The sequence below is a fragment of the Elaeis guineensis genome, chromosome 4 (genome assembly GCF_000442705.2).
Source record: "Elaeis guineensis isolate ETL-2024a chromosome 4, EG11, whole genome shotgun sequence".
NCBI classification, from domain to species: Eukaryota; Viridiplantae; Streptophyta; class Magnoliopsida; order Arecales; family Arecaceae; genus Elaeis; species Elaeis guineensis.
In genome coordinates, this window is record NC_025996.2 from 95,267,012 (window position 1) to 95,286,541 (window position 19,530).

Genomic DNA, 19,530 nt, shown 5'->3' on the forward strand with positions numbered 1-19,530 from the left:
TGTGAGATTTTGGTCATGAGCAGACAGCAAGCCAAAAAAAATTGTGCAGAGACGAAAAAAATAAATGCTGAGTGCTGAAGTACCTGAAGGTATAAGTTAACCTCATCCGGGCGAGAAAGAAATGGAAAATCACCGCCAGTCTTTAATACTGCTCGCCTTGCTCCAGGGTATCTTTCACTCACTTGATCTTTCAGTTCTTGTGGAACAGCACAGTAGTCGTTTGTCTGCAAGGATCAAGATATAATACTTAAATGACATTGTTGAGATGGCTTTTAGTTCATCATTAAAGCATCAAATAGAAAAGCTCATAAAAATTCTGACTTGTTGCACTATCCATGATTGAAGTTTCAGTGGAAATTATGAAACAGGAAAGTTTCAATTTTAAGAGGAACCAATCCAAAACTGGAGACAATTTTAGAGTTGTAGGGCAAAATATATTCATGGCCAAATGTATTGTACATATTGGTTGTTGATGATAATTTTTTATGACTTCTCATCTTTGTAAAATTGGGAAATCATTTTCTCTAAATTAAACTTTAACCTTGCAATTTCTGAAAGATCTTAAAGCATTTTAGTATTCCAAGTTTAGTATATTAAATATGTATCACAAACTTGGGTATCCCCAAGCTCAAATTTCATCAATATATCTAATGTCATGTCTGATTGGCAGCAACCAATACAAGTACTTAAAAACACATTCAACTCCAAATGGTACATCCAAGGCCAAAAATGGTATATTCCCTCAAAAAAGAAGGCCTGAAACAGTTTCTGTTTAGTATGCCTCGAGTTCCTTGATCCACCCAATCCATGATTAGTTTGACAAATTTGGGGAAAGAAACTGATTGAGAACTTTTTGTGAGGCCTGTGGTGGTAGCGGAGGGCTTGGGATTGTTGATATGCATCTTCTTTTGCCTCATTTTGTAAGGTGAGTGAAACAGGGTGTACTTGGATTAGGGTTTGTTGAGAGGTAGCTCTATGTGTGTACTCCAACCTTTTTTTGATTATAGTGAAATCTCTACTTCATTCTCGCCTTTGGATGTATGCCTGTAACTGAACCATGTAAACTTGTGTTTGCCGTGTTTTCCTTCTCTCTATTTCTCAAATCTCTTTGTTCTTCTTCGATTTCATCTAGATCCATTCCAATAGTATTATATGCTCTAAAATAAATTTGTAATTATTTCTTATCTCACTTTTTTTTTACATTTTCTTAAATTCAACATACTTTTCTGAGCCTCTTTTAGATTTTCGGGAAAGAATTGTAAAGACTAGGATAAAAATCAGTCACAAGAAAAACCAAAACTCATCCAGTATGACAAAACCAAAACTAATGTATTTCTGAGACCTGCTTCTACTTTACATTAACTTATTTTCACTGAATGCATCTTGCCCAAAGGTCATACAAGCAAATGCTATCTTCACACATCAACTCTTTTATGGAGGTTAACATTGTCTTTTTATATAATTGGTAGTAGTTATTCATGATTACCGATTTGGATGTACTTCAGGAAATGTGAAATAAGAAGTTAGAGCCATCTCACAATAATTTAAATGATCATGGAATGGCTGAGACATTATCGTGAATGCTGATCCTACAGGCTACAGCTACTACAGTTAAGTGAATGGGTCGGTTTCTTCAGTGATCTCATCAATTTAAACAATGGGGCCCTCGCGATCCTTAATCATTGCTTTTAAATTTCCCTGCTTCTCTTGCAGATTAATGGACGTTGGATTATATTAGTTGAACCTTATTCAATGGGGTCAGCTTCCTCAAAACTTTGTTCCACCATATTAGATGGTTGCCCTTTCCATGTTGCTAACAACAGTGATCCTCAAACCATTATTCATCTTCTTTAACTGATCTAACATGGTTTACTGCTCTTTCAAAAACCGGATAACTTAAAACAAGCTCCAGTGTTGAGTTAGTTAACTTTGACATTGAATGGTGTCACACTATTTTTTTTTCCTTTAAATCAACCATTTTCAGAAGGAAATTTGATTCTAAAATAGGTTCCCTTTCCCTCTCTCTTTCTCACACTCCTTGTGCGTATCTGTGTTTATGTTTGAGAGAGAGATGAGACAGAGAGAGAATATAAAGTTGTGATGGCATCATCTGTGGAGAAGAATGATAAAAGTTGACTAAGTTTTCACAGTTTTTCTTATAAGCCCAAATAAAATGCAATATGCCTTGTATCAAAGCCTCATGGCCATTAACATGACTGCTATTCTGTCCATATTGTGGAAGGTACTTGTTCTATTTCAAATAATAAAATACAGTAGTATAATCTGTTCCTAAATAAAAGCCAAATCTTATAACTTATACCTCAAGCAAGTTATCTGGCTCCAAATAACCTTCACAACAATTCAAATGCAGAAAATTACAAATCCAAATGTTCATAACTTATCTCTTGTCACCTAACAACTGAACCCTTGAGGCCTATTAGACTCTATAACTGAAAATAACATGTAGCAGTAAGAATAACAGCACAAACAACTACAGTCAGAAAATTTCTAAATAAATCCCCCTGCCCCCACTCACCTCACCTCCCAAAACAAAAAAAAAGAAAGAAATTTAGAACAATCCTTATGTTCCTTTTCTCTTTGCTCATCCTAATGAAGATCACTATGTGCAAGAAAGCTAATACCCTAAAGGATTTTTCCCTCTTTCCAGAATTCATTTCCCATCCTAAGTCTGATTTATTTAACTATGGACCTTCCTCAGTACCTAAGGTCCTTTGTTATTATGCTAGCTATCTTAGCAAGAGATCTTCTCACTCCTACCCAACATTATGCTAGTCATCTTATCATGTTTCTTCATTTTCATTGACTTGCTAAAAGATAAACTTACCATCCATATGCATATGCACATTGAAATGGGCTCTTAACAAAATAGAGTGAAGGTGTATGTGTGTATGATGGACATAGGTGCAAAAGTTGTTCTGGAAAGCCTCCCTTCTGACAGAATGTCATACTATCAATGGAAACATTAAATCATAGACATGGAAAGCTAAATTCTCAAAGCCATTTTTCATAGATCTCTTGGCAAACATGACATAAGAAATAACTCATGATTAGAGACAAGAATTTATTGAAGACTGCAAATATGGATGACTTACATCCATTATAGTGATAAAGGAATCTGGTAGTAAGAGAGGACCAACTGACGTGACATTCACATTCAAAGTTAACCTTGATGAAATATCCTCTCTTGACAATTTCTCAACCTGAAAATTTCAAAATATTGCTAATGTTATGATAGAAAAGGGAAATAACATTTGTTCCCAATAGACCATTAAATTATATTCAGGGAGAAGGAAAAAAGGAGCATTGCATCTTCCAAGGCATGCAAGACTTAAATTAACAGCCCACAAATACGTGATGAAATTTAAATTACTACAGGAATTATTTAAGTTCAAACACAGGTTAATTCAAGCTTGTCATTGTCCTGTATATAGAGTTGCAAGAGACAGCACACGGGACTCTGGTGCTACAGCAAATCCAGCATCGTCCATGATAAAAACTCCTGTGGCCCTAGAATAAATAAAGCTAGTCTTCAGCACTATTACTACACCATCCTGTACTTGACTACCCTCAGTTTCATGGACAAATAGTAACGTTCTTGCCAGAAAGGGATTGACTAGTAAGTAGAGAGAGAGGCAAAGAAAACATTCTCAGCACTAGTTAGGATTTAAAGCATAGTGGGAAAATGAAGCTGAAAAGGAAAAATGCACCATGTATCCAAAATTAGGAGTAGCAAAATTTTCACTCATATAACCCGTAAATGAGTTTAAACTCACAAACATGTGACACGATAGAGATTATCTTGTAACTGCACTGTTTGAGAATAGGCAAGACAGGTCATCAAACCATGTATCTCTGTTGAGACACTACCACTTTTTCATTTAATTCCTTCAAGCTTGCATCTCAAAGCCTCCATGCCCTTGTGGTATTGTCTCTCAGGAACATACAGGCATGTGAATATGGCATCTATTATGGTATACCTTCTTTGATTATAATTACTAGATTCAATTTTACAGCAAGTAAAATATTATTTAAATTATTTTCTCTAAGAATGCTTTCAAATATAAAGAAAAAATGAGTCAGCTTAATTTCAATCCATCGATCCTATGTATAAATAATGATCTTGAATCTTTCATGCATCCATTTGGAAATGCAGGCATTAATTCTTTGAAAATTGAAGAATAAAAAAAAGAAAAATAAAAGAAAGAACCATAAAATATTCCAAGCAGGTGCATCAGAGAGATGAATCGGCAGATGTAAATATGCAGCAATAGGGGTTGGTATGGATGATCCCAAAGTTTGCATCCATATTTCATGTCGATAAACTTCTAGAATGATATTCTACTTGACAAAAATATAGTTAAACCCATCTTACAGCCCCCCACCTATCAAAACAAAGGGTGAATCCCATGTCTCACACTAAAAACGAGGAAATCATGTCACACATGCACACAAATACATCCAAGAGATGAAAACACAAGCATATGGATGTGGTCTGCAACTTTGAAAGAGTGAAATGCTTACAGAGCATGAATCAAATTCAACTAACACAATTCAATGATCAAAATGAATCCATGTCAAGCATCAATATATTCTATGTTCAATTAGATAAAATAGAACTTCAGGTAGCATGTTGTAATGCTTTTGTAGAATTAAGTAGATATACAAGATTGTGAAAGTATCATAATGACAAGGACACCAGGTGAAACATGCCTAGAAAAAAAAAGATTATATGACTTGAAATTCAGCTTTAACAAAGTCAGCTTTAGCAAGGCAGAACACCAAGAATTTATTGATGCCATCAGTGGGAAAAAAAAAGGAAGAAAATATGATAACCTATTCAACAACATATTAACAACAAATTCTATGTATGCATACCTGGCCAACAACGAAGTCCACAGAATCAGCTATAAATGGTTCATGTGGACCATCATGAATTCCTGTTAAGATGTGTCTCTTCAGCAAAAATGAAGGAGTCCAACTAACACTGCAACATTTAGAGAAAAAAACAAAATGACAATCAGATGAAAACTTCAATAATATCTATACTTGCCCTATGAATATCTTGGGTTTCTCAATTCTTTTGTTTTCTAGATTAGTAACAATATAGCAATAAGAATACAACTCAACTCAACTCAAGTCAATCAAGCCTTAATCCTAAGCTAGTTGGGTCAGCAACATGAATGCTTTTCCTCCATTCTGCTCGGTTTAGCCCAAAGTTTCTGCAAGATGTTGAGATATCAAATCCTTTCTTACTACATCCCATGTGAATATAGATCTAGCTCTACCCCTCTTCATTTATTCTATATAAGGTTGGGGGGCCTGGACCGGTCGGTTGGCAGCATGGTTCGGTACGACCTCGTGCCGTTCCATGTTGGGTCCAAATTGACACAACAAAAAAGGCAGGGGAGAGGGAATTCGGCAGAGAGGAAAAGATAGAGAAGGAGAGGGAGGGAAGAAAAGGGAGGGGCCATTGGAGACCGCTAGAGGCCTATGGAGGCCTTAGGAGAACCAAGGGGCTCTACCCTGCTTAGGATTGAAACAGGGGTGATGCGCTCCTGTTCCTTTTTTATTTTTGCCAACTCATGGTAAAGTTGAATCACCATGAGTCAACAAAAATAAAAAAGAAACAAGGGCGAGTTGCCCCTATTTCAATCTAGAGGAGAGCAATGGCCCTCCTCTGGTCCTCCGAATGCCTCTACTGCCCTCTGATGGCCTCCCAGCCTATCCATCTCCATCCCTTCCCCCTCTTTTTTCTCTCTCTCTTTCTTTCTCCCTCTCCCACTCCAATGGCCTCTCCAGCCTCTCCCTCTCCTTCCCTCTACCCCTCTCTTTTTTCCTCTTTCTTTCTCCCTCTCCCTCTCACTATTGGTTTCTCATTTGGAATGCTAGAACCATCCTGATTTGCTGCCGATACGATTCAATATGCTCTAAATCGGATAACTTGGGATGATTCTAGAATCCTTGATTCTATGTGTCAAATCACTTCTTTGTATAGGTGCATCCCTAGGCCTATGTTCTCCATGTTCAAACCATCTAAGTTATCCTTCTCCCAGTTTGTCCTCAGAATGGAGATATGAAAAAGAAAAGGAAAAAAGGCAGTCGCTACCTAAAAGGATAACACATTCAATTTAAAATACACATTAGACAATAATCAAAAAGTAACATAATGAATAGAACAACCCAATATTTGCAAAGCTGTCCAAGAGAAAGCTTAAGTAAACATATAAAGTCTAGTAGTGTTTGATGCACATCAAACATGCCTTGACATCCAATTCTGTCACTATATGACAGACAAATCAAAATGTGAATCCATTATGATACCCCATCTAGGTAGCCATGTCCCAAGCAATCTAAGTTGTCATGGAGAAGCAAAGCCACAAAGCTACCAAGGCATGCCATACTTTCCCAGACCACTAAGTTTGGGGCACACCAAATTGTACTACTCCTGAACCAAGATAGTGCACCTCCTTAGCACAGTTCAGGGCCCAAACCAAGCAGTTCGAACTCGACCCAAGCAGCACTCCCTGGCTCTGCTTCGTTCAGAGTGGTTCAAGCCCTGTTCCTTTAAAATAATTAAGAGGGAGGTAGAGAAGGCTTCCCCATGCCATCTCTACCTATCTCTATATCTTTTTCCTCCAATAGTGAAAAAAGAACGGATTTTCAAGGATGTCCACTCAAATTCAATCCAAAATTAGTTCAAAGGCCCTTTTCCCTTCTCCTTTTTCTCTCTTTTATGCTAAAAATCAGCCAAAATAGAGAAAATAAGGGCCATACACCAAAATTTTGGCATGATTTCATGATATATTGTAGATCTATAGATGATTTGCAGATGCAACCAAAATCATAATTTTGGTTAAGTACATAAGTTTTTAGATCAAAAAATATATGTTTAGATTAACAATAATAATAAATAAATAATGATAAAAATTCTTTTGAAAAGTTGGTGGCATGCTTAGGGATAACGTGCTACTTGCTATCTTAATTTGATAAAGAGATCCTGAGAAGAGGCCAGCATGGAACCTAGTCTAATCAAGATAGTAATCATAGTTGAACCATCCAACAAAGCTAAGCAGTCAGGTATATCCAGAGAAAGAAGGTAGTTCCTTAGGTTAGCAAAAATAGGAAAGAAAAGGAAATTCCAGTTCCATTTGAGAGTGGATGACGAATCTATTCACTCTAATTCGGAGATTAATGAACTCTCGAATGATAGATTGCCTAGATCTCGAGATACCAACAATGATGATAGTGATAGTTTGAGCAATGATGCATCTGATGAACAGGAAGGTTGCAATGGACATGGCACAATTGCATACAACTCATAGCCCTAGGATTTTTAGTTCATCGGTGAGTCCCAGCTCAATCATGCCACACAAGAGTGCACATATTGGTAGAGCCCATGAGGATACCATTGAATATAGGAGATAGGCCTCTCAAGATCATTCAAGATATGGCGCCATTGTTGCAGATGACCACACTTATGAAGTAGGGTTTGTAGACATATCTGGATCTAAGTCATCCACCGAATCCTATTCCACATAGCTAGACTATGACTTGCATGGATATCTTTTGTTTGGGATGTCACATTCAAGTGGATACTACCCTCTATAGCCTCCATCTTCAGATGACAAGTTTAGTATCAGACAAAGGATCAGTATCAGGATGGCTATCCAACAGGTGCATGTTATAGGATATAGGAATATGGGGCAAATTATATAAAAACTTATATAATATCCTAGACTCGATTCCCATATCTATGAGGGACATGGACACTTGACAAAACTTTAGATGTCAGTACATATTTGTACTTTTAAGTCCATTTGTTATATTATATGTGTATTCAATTATATGTACTTTAATTGTATTTCAAGTCCTTTTGATGACAAAAGACATCTGAAAAACATCAAAATACTAAACTAAACAACCATGATGATTAAAATAATAACTAAAAAAATGAATAATAAAAATAAAAAATAAAGAAAATGGTGTATCGAGGATACCGTAGGTATGTTACCGAACTAGTACCTAACATACCATCCTGATCACCAACTAGTATGGCACTCAGTACCGGTTCGTGGATATTGGTTTTTCCATTAGTTGAAGAAATATGTCAAGAGTTTCTAATGAAATTAGAAAATGTCTCTAGGCAGCCTAATATTCAACATAATGCTAGGGATGCCCCATTTTGATTGTTATGATAATGTATGATGATGTGCCCACAATTAGGATGCATGAATTTGTTGATTATTAACTTCATGAGGGTATAGTTACATGTTGACCTCTAATAACATGACAAGTTTGACCTAATGCCAAATATGATCATTATTCTAATTATGATAACTACAGTACATGACAAATACGTGATGGAGAACTTCAATAATGTTTGTTTTCTGGATTTTATATGAATGTGCATTTGTGTGCTAACAGGAGGCAAGCAAACAGCAAGAGTCAAGGTGTACGTGCATGTCAGCACCATGTTGGAGATGGTAACCAGGCTAAATATATTTAGATTGAGGATGATTGATTTTTTTTTCCATTGTCACAGATTAAGGATTTTGCTTTTGAAGATCTAATGCTAAAATTATAGGCCTTCTAATTCGCTAGACTGCTGGAAACAAATGACACTGAAGAAATATGTATTGAGGCTTCAAAACATGCAGACCTAGTTGTTCAAGATAGTGGTTGAAGGAGATAAGGGCCTGTTTGGATGCAGACGTTCTTATTGGCCTGATAGGATCTTATTGGCCCGATAGGATTCCATTTAAAACTTATGGGGGAAGCAGAGCACTTCTAAAAGATCAAGCAGCTGGTGGAAATATTCAAGCAGCTGGTGGACATATTGAATCCTGGGTTGATAGAGATAAGATAAATCACCAGAGACTTGGATTTACTTATCCCTTAAAAGTAGGGATCTGGGAATCTTCAATCCCCCAGCAACTTCTTTGTTTGTTTGCCACCACAATGGAGAGAGAAAACTATGGATTCAAACACCACCAGAATGGTGCAGTATTGAAGGTCTCATACCATTCTGATAAGAAACCGCCACTGGGATAGGTGTCGGGATGCCAAAACAGCCTACCGGCCATACTGGTACATACCACTAGTGTTATACTGACCATACCACTTGGTACAAATAGCTTTTTATTCTTTTTAATGATTTTGGTTTCTGTACATAACATTGGTACTGGTACCATACCGAAAGTTCTGATACAAGAAACAGTATGGGGTTCAATACCAGTTTTTGAAAAACTTGAAGAAAACACTGTGGACAGATTATCCATAGGTAGTGGCTCCCACTATCCAAACAGGCCTTAAGGGTTTAATAATTTTTTTAAGGGAATATTTAAGTGAAAAGTATAGAAAAGCCAAAAGAATAATATCCAAGTTTTACTAGAATGACAAATAATAACTATGGAAGAGTCAATATCACAGTAATACAAAGAAAACATCAGTATAAAGAAATCCACAGAATCTACACCACTAAAAGCACTTGGAAATCATCACCTAATGCTGGAGTGCCCACACGTGATCAAGAAGTGACAACATATAAGAAGATAAAGAGCTGTTGTGCATGTGCTGTTCTCATCATCATGATAGCCTTTTCCCATAAAAATGGGGTCTGTTATGGAGCAAACTCTAGGTCAAGAAGGTTCCAGGAAGGATACTGATTCTCACAACCATCTATCAGCTCAACATCTATCATCTAAAGATTAGTTGAATATCTAACCAAGGCAACTTTAAGAAGGAGAGGGTCCAGCCACGACATAAAGGGTGGTCGGGAATTAAGAAAGGGTAACCTACTGATTCCAGGTTAAGTTTATGCCTCCAAGGACCAACCCTCCAAAGTTCCAAAGTTTCCTGAAACCTAGAAGATTCTGAACAAATTAAAAAAAAAAAAAGAAAGGGTTTAACATTTATTGGTATTGACAGATAATGTTCATAACCAACAAAGTTACAGTTCCATATCCATAAACATGTCAAAATGGGGTAAAAGTTTTAAATTGTCACTAGTAATGCACACAGTATGGAAAAGAGACAACTGAAACAGTCCTAAATACATTTCCTGTCATCCACCCCATTTTGAACAAAAAGGAAAAGAAGCGCTCTACCTCTTGAGCCTATTTAGTCATCAAAGTTTTTCCCCATTTTACTGCATTTAACCACCCATTTCCTCAAACCCCACCCTTCTTAACTCATTTCTTAAATTCAAGGTATGAACTCATTTTAAATTAAAAACATGCAAGATCCAATAGTTCATATGGTAACTTATGTAATTATTGAAATTGCATTGGTGGTAACCCACCATTACTTTCAAAATTCAGAGGATTAGATGCTCTCAAGAGCAACTATCCCTACCATTTCTAGGCCTTGATCATTATCCCCACTCTCTAGATGGCAGGTATTGATTTTTGTCCCTAATTTTTCATTTGTTAATTTCCAGTAGCTAGGGGCTATTGCTTGGTGCAATGGTAAAGGATCAAGCTAACAATTGCAACAGCACAAGTTCGAGTCCTAGGGCAACCGCTGCATGTAGAAAAAGGAAAACAAAGATTAGGTATGTTCCCAATTCGCCCCTCCTAGAGCCCCAGATTGTTAGGAATATTACCAGATAATGCAGTTTCTTTTTTTATTAAAAAAAAATACTTTGGAAGCTAAAACATAAATAGATTTCTCGGATCATTGCTAAATTAATACAAGTTTTGCATCCCTTAAGCAATAGTGCTATCTCTGTTAGCTTTCCCTTTTACAGGAATCAAAATCATTCATTATTTTATACTAGCTTGTAGTAGTCATACCTTTTGTCTAATTATACCATGGATTTCTCATAAGATATCTTTTGTCACCTTTTGGAATTACCTACCTCTTTGTATGCTAATGCAAAGCACCATGAGTGCAAGAGCCTGACATGTCAGTCCCAGCCATAAAGGAAATGATATATTTAATATCATACAAATAAACATAATCTTTTTTATTCTTTTTCATTTCCAGATAAATTTCTATACTTTGTTGATCATTTAAAAAAAAATAAATCTATATTTAGCAGCTTTAATTATAAAACGACCACGTAACATATACAAAATACAAGGATATGAAGCAGACACTTGTAATGTGCAATAAATTTGTAATAAAAAAATAATCTATTAATCAAAGAAAATCTTCATGAGCATATTCTTTTCTAATGAGTTTATTAATTTTTCTTAGTGTTGTTTATTGTGGTAAATCAAGATTGTAATTGATGTTCAATGAATCTCCATTTAAGGAACAACACTGACCCTTGTTTAAAATCCTGGTTTTGCTCTTGCAAACATGTGTTGGAAACTTCAAGACTTGTCTCAGACACTTAAGGGGCTAGCAAGTTACAAATCTGATAAGTTCAACACCAAGATTCATGACCCACTATGATAAATAAAACCCTGTTTGTCCTTCAACCATCATGTTTGCCATGACCAACAAAGAAAGGGGAATGAGACAGAGGAATCCACATGGTAGCAGAATCAAGCACAACACCCAGCAGTGACATACCTAAACACCAAATGTTTCTCATTTTCCCCCATTTCTTCTTCCTTCTCTTCCTCCATATCAACCACCCAAGCTTCATAATACCCTCATCCTTTTTTCACCACTATTCCATCTCCATTCTACTTTTCTTTTGTTTCTTTTCTTGATGGGCCCTTTTTTCTGGATGACCATTAAATGATGAATATGTTGGCTGGTCTAGGGAAAAAAAAGATATCATGTTTGTGAGTAAGCATAAATGTCATTTGTTGTAATACAGCAATTATTACATAAATCTTACCAACATATATAATTAACCTAATATAGATAAATTAAAATAGAAACTAGTAATCTATATTGAGAAAAAATCTCAAGCCTATCATCATAGGCAACAATGGATCTAGTCCATCAACATCAATTGAATTACCAAAATCTATAAGAACCACCAGGTTTAAAAAGCCCTTCGTGGGAAGCATCAGCTTGACCAATCTCCAATGATCCCACAAAACATGGTTTAGACATTGCGCATATTAACAAGGATGAATGGCATTGAGCTGATCCTTAAGCAACTGGTATCTGACATTTCACCTCTACTATAGCATCCATGATGCCTAGATGTACATTCTTTGAGATTCCGCATTCCTTGAAGTTTCCAATTCATTATGCACTCAGAGGCAGTTAACACACAGTCCCATCACAATCCAAAGAGACAGGACAGGAGGATGAGTTTAGTGCATTCTCTTAAGTCATTCACAGGGCTTTACTGACATTAAGGAGCATATAATGAAGTCTGAATGGCCAAAACTTTTCTCAACTTTTAATGAAGTTTGGATACACTAATTTTTCTCGATTTCCACAGACAAATACAAATGACACAAGGAACTTGGATACAGATTCGGCAACAATCTACAACATCGAGCATCTTTTTTATAAGGATGATAAGATGAAATATTAAAAACAAAGAAAGAACAGAAAAAGAAAAGAGAACATTCAAACTCAAAAGACTGAAAAACTGAATAATGCCAGGATTTGGGACATAGAAACATACGTTACGTTTGGAATGATGATGGCTAGACAAAGTTTAGTTGGTTTTGCTTCGAATTCAGTCATATCCAATAGATCTCAAATTAATCATCACTTCGAAGTTGATTTTGCTTCAAACTGAATATACCATTCACATGATCATGATTTAGAGAAGAGACGGGTGGCTTTTAGGAGAGGGTGGGGGTTCAAAAGACTCAAAGTACAAAAGGAAAACCCTCCCACTCTTAGAGGTTTGAAGATACAAATATTGAAAGCATTGATGCAGACGTCACAGCCACCAGATACTTGGATCTGAGGGATAGGATCCGAAAGGGTGCAAATTCTACTTGACAACCATTATATTTGCCAGGATACTGACTGATCCAAGGTATCCATGGTGCATCCGAGATATACACTGAGCTATCCGAGGTATACACTGAGCTATCTGAGGTATATACTGAAGTATCCAAGGTACATCCGAGGTACCACTGATTTCTGTAGAGTTTTAACACAGTCTCAATAAAAAGATCATAACTTTGTCATCTGATGTCAGAATACCTCAGTTGACCCCATTCCGGAAAGCTCTTTTCGAGCTCTACAAGACTGACGCTTCGCCACCACTGCAAATTTCAGAGCCTAATTCAATCATCTGATAAACCTACGGGAGCATGCAAACTTCTAGTCTGACATGAAGTTTGTGTTTTAATTTGTTTAGTATTTTATTTTCTTTCAAATTTCTTTTTTTAGTTGAGTTAGGACTTTTACACTATAAATAAGGCCCTTGGCTATTATTGTAATCAGTTTATTTTGGAGATTATTGAATCAAACTCATGAAAAGAGAATTTCTTCTTTTTTTCGTCTTTCTTTGTTTCGTGCGTCTTCCATCCTTCTTTTCCAACGATTGTCGCACTATAGACTACGTCAATTGGTATCAAAGCCCTTTTAGATCCGTGAGTGTTGATTCTTCTCTGTAGTTCAGATGGCGGGTAGTGGTCGTAAGAAGAACCAACCTACGAATCAAGCAGCAGCCCATGAAGAAATCACGCAACAGGAACGGGATCTGATATTAGAGTGTGAAGATTTGAAGAGACAAGTGATGGATCTGACTGCACGTTTTACGCAGTTAGAAACCCAAGATGCGAGATCCGAGACGGAACCTGATGATCGCAGATTGAAAAGGTAGTTTTCATATTTCGAAAATCCTTTTCATGGGGGTCTTCCCACATGCCGATGAGAGGGTCATGGAGAATTGTTTGAGCGATCAACCCGTTGGTTCGACTCTATCAGAGTAGACTTAACTGAATATTCAGGCAGTCTACAAACGCAGGTATTCCTTAATTGGTTGGACCAGATCGAGCGCATCTTCGAATACAAGGAGATACCTGATGATAAAAGGGTAAAATTTGTTGCCTTAAAATTGACAGGCCGAGCTTCTGGATAGTGGCAACAGTTAAAGAAAACTAGGAAGCGCAAGGGCAAACCAAAGATCCAAAATTAAGAGAAGATGAAGAAAGCATTGAGGAAACAGTTTTTACCCTTCAACTATATGCAATCTTTGTACCAGCACCTACAGAACCTGCGACAAGGTCCTAGATCCGTGGATGATTACACGGAAGAGTTTTACCAACTCGTGGCTAGGAATGATCTGACGGAGAGCGAGGAGCAGATGGTCGTGCGATATCTTGGAGGTCTACGACAGCAGATCCAAGATGCCTTGAGGCTTCACACCATGTGGACAGTCAAAGAGGCATATCATCGGACTGTTGTGGCTGAGGATTAGCTGCTGTGCAGACCTATATCCAGATCTGATCCGCCCCAACAAAGCAAACAAGCAACGAGAAACCAGGGTGATATGCAGCGTAATACTACTAACCCTCCTATTTGTATTGCTGATACAAGATCCTTAAATCCAACTTCAGTTGGTTCATCAAATTTGTCGTGTTACAATTGCGGTGAGATTGGACACACGCAGAATAATTGTAAAAAGCCCGTGGGACGTCTTGAGAAATAATTGTTGATTGAAGAAGGAGAACCATCTAAGGAAGAACAAGAGCTTGTTTATGATGAAATGGGTAACAAAGAGGATGACTCCTTACTATTTGGCAATAGCAGGGAGGCTCTAGTTATTCGAAAGAGCTTGCTTGCTCCCAAAAGAGAAAAAAAAAGATGGAGCTGAACCAATACTTTTCATACCTACTGCACCATTGAGAAGGTCTGCAAGATCATCATAAATGGTGGAAGTTGTGAAAACGTCATCTCCCAGGAAGATGTAACAAAATTAAATCTAGCCATCGAAAAGCACCCGCGACCATACAAGCTGTATTGGTTTCAAAAAAGAAGTGAGGTGATTGTTGACAGTCGCTGTCTTGTTTCGTTCTCTATTGGGCAGAAGTACTATGACAAGGTACGGTGTGATATTGTTGCAATGGACGCTTGTCATCTACTCTTTGGAAGGCCGTGGCAGTATGACTGTGGTGTTATCATGATGGCCGTCGGAATACCTATACCTTCTGGAAGGATAATCAGAAGATTACTCTGGTGCCGATAAAAGAAGAGGACTTATCCAAACCTAAAGCAGAGACCAGCATCAACCTTCTGACAAAGCACACCTATTTAAAGGAGGCAATGGAGGCTGACTACCTGCTGGTAGTGGTGGAGAAGGACGAGTCAGCTAAGCATGACATTCCACTTCCGGTACGTCCTATACTCTAGAAATTTGCTGATGTATTTTTTGAAGACTTGCTTGCAGGATTACCACCAGAAAGGGACATACAACACCACATCGATCTTATTCCTGAGGCGAGTCTACCAAACAAGCCGACGTATCGTATGAGCCCAACTGAACATAAGGAGTTGTAGCGGTAGGTCCAAAGCTGTTGGACAAGAGATACATCCGTCCAAGCATAAGTTCATGTGCAGTACCTGCTCTGCTAGTTCCAAAGAACGGTTCGTGGCGTATGTGCATAGATAGTCGAGCCATCCATCGGATCACCATCAAATACCAATTTTCGATCCCAAGGCTGGACGACATGCTTGATCAACTTGCTGGAGCCAAGGTGTTTACCAAAATCGACTTGAAGAGTGGCTACCATAGTTGCGCATCAGACCTGAAGACGAGTGGAAGATAGCCTTCAAGATGAGGGAGGGTCTGTATGAGTGGCTGGTGATGCCGTTCGAACTTTCTAATGCACCGAGTACTTTTATGAGGTTGATGAACCATGTGCTGCAACCATACATTGGTAAATTCGTTGTGATTTACTTTGATGATATACTTATTCACAGTCCGACTTTAGAAGATCACTTGCAGCATCTCGAGAAGGTTCTTAGCACACAGAGGAAGGAGAAGTTATTTGACAATCCCAAGAAGGGCAATTTTATGGCGGATAGCCTGACCTTTCTGAGCTATATCATCTCTTTTGAAGGACTGAGGGCTGATCCATCCAAGATCCGAGCTATACAGAACTGGCAGGTGCCGCACAATATCTCTGAAGTCTGAAGTTTTCATGGCCTGACGTCATTTTACCACAAGTTCATCCAAAGTTTTTCTTCAGTGATGTCTCCTATGACTGACTGCATGAAAGGCGATTTCAGTGGACTCTGAAGGCACAGGCTGCTTTTGAAGAAATCAAACAAAAGATTACCTCTGCTCCTGTCCTTGCCCTTCTTGATTTCACTAAGATCTTTGAAGTGGAGTGTGATGCATCCTCTACTGGGGCCAGTGGAGTACTCAGTCAAGAGGGGCGATCCATTTGTTTCCACAGCAAAAAATTATCTGGGTCCAAGCTGAACTATTCAACATATGATGTGGAGTTTTATGAGGTGATCAGCGCACTTCGGCAGTGGTGACATTATTTGGTCCAGGAGTTCATCTTGTACACTGATCATGAAGCTCTGAAGTTCATCAATGAACAAGAAAAGCTGAACCACGGGCATATCAAATGGGTAAACTACTTGCAAGAGTTCCACTTTGTTCTAAAACACAAATCTGGTGCTCAGAATCAAGTGGCAGATGCATTAAGTCGGACAGCCAAGCTGCTAGGAGTTCTTCATGTGGAGGTGATTGGATTTGATACCCTGAAGTACCTCTACACCAGCGATCCAGACTTTGGCTAAATTCTACAAGAGATACATTCTAATGAATGAACTGATTTCCAATTACATGATGGCTTCTTGTTTCGAGGTGTACAGCTTTGTATCCCCGATTGTTCTTTACGGGAGAAGATAGTACAGGAGCTTCATGCAGAGGGTCATTTCGGCAGAGATAAAACTCTCACCTTGATTCACAGTAAATATTTTTGGCCCAAGATGAAGCGTGACGTGACTCGCCATGTGCAGCAATGCTGGATCTGTAAGTTTCTAAGGGAACAGCGACCAATGCTAGACTGTACACTCCTTTACCTGTTCCTGATCATCCCTAGGAGGAAGTTAGCATGGATTCCATATTGGGATTGCCTATGACTCAACGGAGGAGCGATTCGGTCCTTATAGTTATGGATCGATTTTCTAAGATGACCTACTTCATCGCCTGTCACAAGACCATGGATGCTTCAAACATTGCTCAATTATTTTTTAAAGAGATTGTACGACTCCATGGAGTGCTCAAATCCATTACATCTAATCGAGACACAAAGTTCATGAGTCATTTTTGGAGGAGCCTGTGGAGAAGTTTAGAAACTACTTTACAGTTCAGTTCAGCATATCATCCTCAAACAGATGGTCAGATCGAGTCCATTAACAAGAGCTTGAGAAATTTATTGAGTCTTACTAGCAAGCATCCGAAGCAGTGAGATTTGACCTTAGCACAGGCTAAGTTCACATTCAACCATTCAGTAAACAGAAGTACAGGCTACAGCCCATTTCAAATTATCTATGGATTGAATCCGAGCAGCGTTTTGGACTTAACCCCCATCAATTTCAAAGGACGATCCAGTACAAAAGCTGAGAATTTGGTGGCAGATATCCAAGCTACTCATCAATCAATAAAAGAACAGATTGAAGCCAGCAATGCCAAGTACAAGGAGGTTGCAGACAAACATAGAAAGAAGGTAACTTTTGAAGTTGGAGACTGTGTGAATTGTTCTAACCAAAGATCGGTATCCGATGGGAGAATACAACAAACTGAGCCAACGCAAGATCGATCCTTTCGAGATAGTCAAGAAAGTCAATGACAATGCCTACCAATTGAAATTATCAAGTCATCTTCGAATATCTGATGTGTTCAATGTGAAGCATTTAATTCCTTATATAGGTGATTCATCAGATGAGGAGGTTACCAACTCAAGGATGAGTTCTTTCCAGCCAGGGGAGGATGACGTAGATGTCACAACCACCAGATACTTAGATCTGAGGGATAGGACCCGAAGGGTGCAAATTCGACTTGACAACCATTATATTTGCCAGGATACTGACTGATCCGAGGTATCCATAGTGCATCTGAGGTATACACTGAGGTATCTGAGATATACACTGAGCTATCCGAGGTATACACTGAAGTATCCGAGGTACCACCGATTTCTGTAAAGTTTTGACACAGTCCTGGTAAAAAGGTCATAACTTTGTCATCTGATGTCAAAATACCTCAGTTAATCCCATTCCGGAAAGCTCTTTTTGAGCTCTACAAGATTGGTGCTTCACTGCCACTACAAATTTCAGAACCTAATTCAATCATCTGATAAGCCTACGAAAGCGCACAAGAGTCCTAGTCCGACGTGGAGTCTGTGTTTCGATTTGTTTGGTATTTTATTTCCTTTCAAATTCCTTCTTTTAGTTGAGTTAAGACTTTTATACTATAAATAAGACCCTTGGCTATTATTGTAATCAGTTTATTTTGGAGATTATTGAATCAAAACACGTGAGAAGAGAGTTTCTTCTTCTTCTCTCAACCTTTCTTTGTTTCGTGCGTCTTCCATCCTTTTTTCCCAACGATCGCCGCGCTATAGGCTGCGTCAAGCATTTAATGGTATTAAATAAGTCTTAGAAGTACCATTAGGTCCATTAATCACTAAAATTATCATTTCTCTTGTACAGTACATATTACAGATATTTTTTACTTGTTCAATACAATGACCTTGTGATACATAGGATCCACACAAAAGTGACCTTGAATCAAGGACCACATAGGACTTTTCTCAGCTTCAAGTCATTTGCATTTCAAATGAAAGGATGCACCTGAATAAAATTAACAATCAATATATCATGTATGAAATTGAACTTTCCATGCAACAGTTTAGAATGCAAAATAAAAAATGGATTGAGTAAACTCAAGTTAACAGCACTCGTTACAGAAAATCATCATAACCAAGGGACAAAAGTTTATGTCATTGGCAATATAAGATATGTCACTAATAGTCACACTAGAGCAAAGCATAATTTTGTTGATCATAAGACATGTACACTTGAAACCTTATAGAACATGTAGAGAAGATGAGAACACTACATTGGAGACCATGGCATGGCAGCCGCAAACTTGTGCGTCTCTAGAAAAGTATTTGATAGAACCAATGATTTAACACGCCTTGGTCGGTGTTGAGCAAAAATTTGTGCGAGAAATCCCCCAAGAGATGTTCCATAGAGATGAACCTGCAAACTGAGACTGGTCAACCTACTCATGAATGCTAACTTTTATGTGAGAGATGGTAATATGCACAAAATGAAGATAGAATTGTGTTATAGACACTACTCAAAACGACAGAAGAGATACCAACTACACAAGTTCTGCTGCTAATATTTACCAGGTGCAATGCATATTCAGATGCAGCAATCTAAACAGAACATAGCTCATTGTCTAATGCAATGTTAAAATGCATACATGCAAGGCAAGACATTCAGAATCTCAACGAGATGATATTAAAACTCTATCCATAAAGCATAAGTAACTTTGAATTTTCTTTTTATACAACTCAACTCAACCTAAATAAGCCTTAATCCCAAACTAGTTGGGTCAATTACATAACCCTTTTCCTCTATTCCACTCTATTAAGGACCACACTTTAT

At 37.9% G+C, this 19,530-nt stretch overlaps 1 protein-coding gene across 2 annotated transcripts in view; it reads right to left on the minus strand.

The window, feature by feature from the left end:
- LOC105034223 (uncharacterized) overlaps positions 1-19,530 on the minus strand; it is a 50,915-nt gene that overhangs the window by 669 nt on the left and 30,716 nt on the right. For both annotated transcript variants that reach the window (XM_073256721.1, XM_010909278.4), the window contains exons 4-7: positions 18,974-19,116; positions 4,897-5,005; positions 3,114-3,221; positions 84-224 (exon numbers count right to left, since the gene is read on the minus strand). In XM_073256721.1, coding sequence (XP_073112822.1) covers positions 84-224; positions 3,114-3,221; positions 4,897-5,005; positions 18,974-19,116 — 501 coding nt within the window. The remainder of the gene's footprint in view (positions 1-83; positions 225-3,113; positions 3,222-4,896; positions 5,006-18,973; positions 19,117-19,530) is intronic.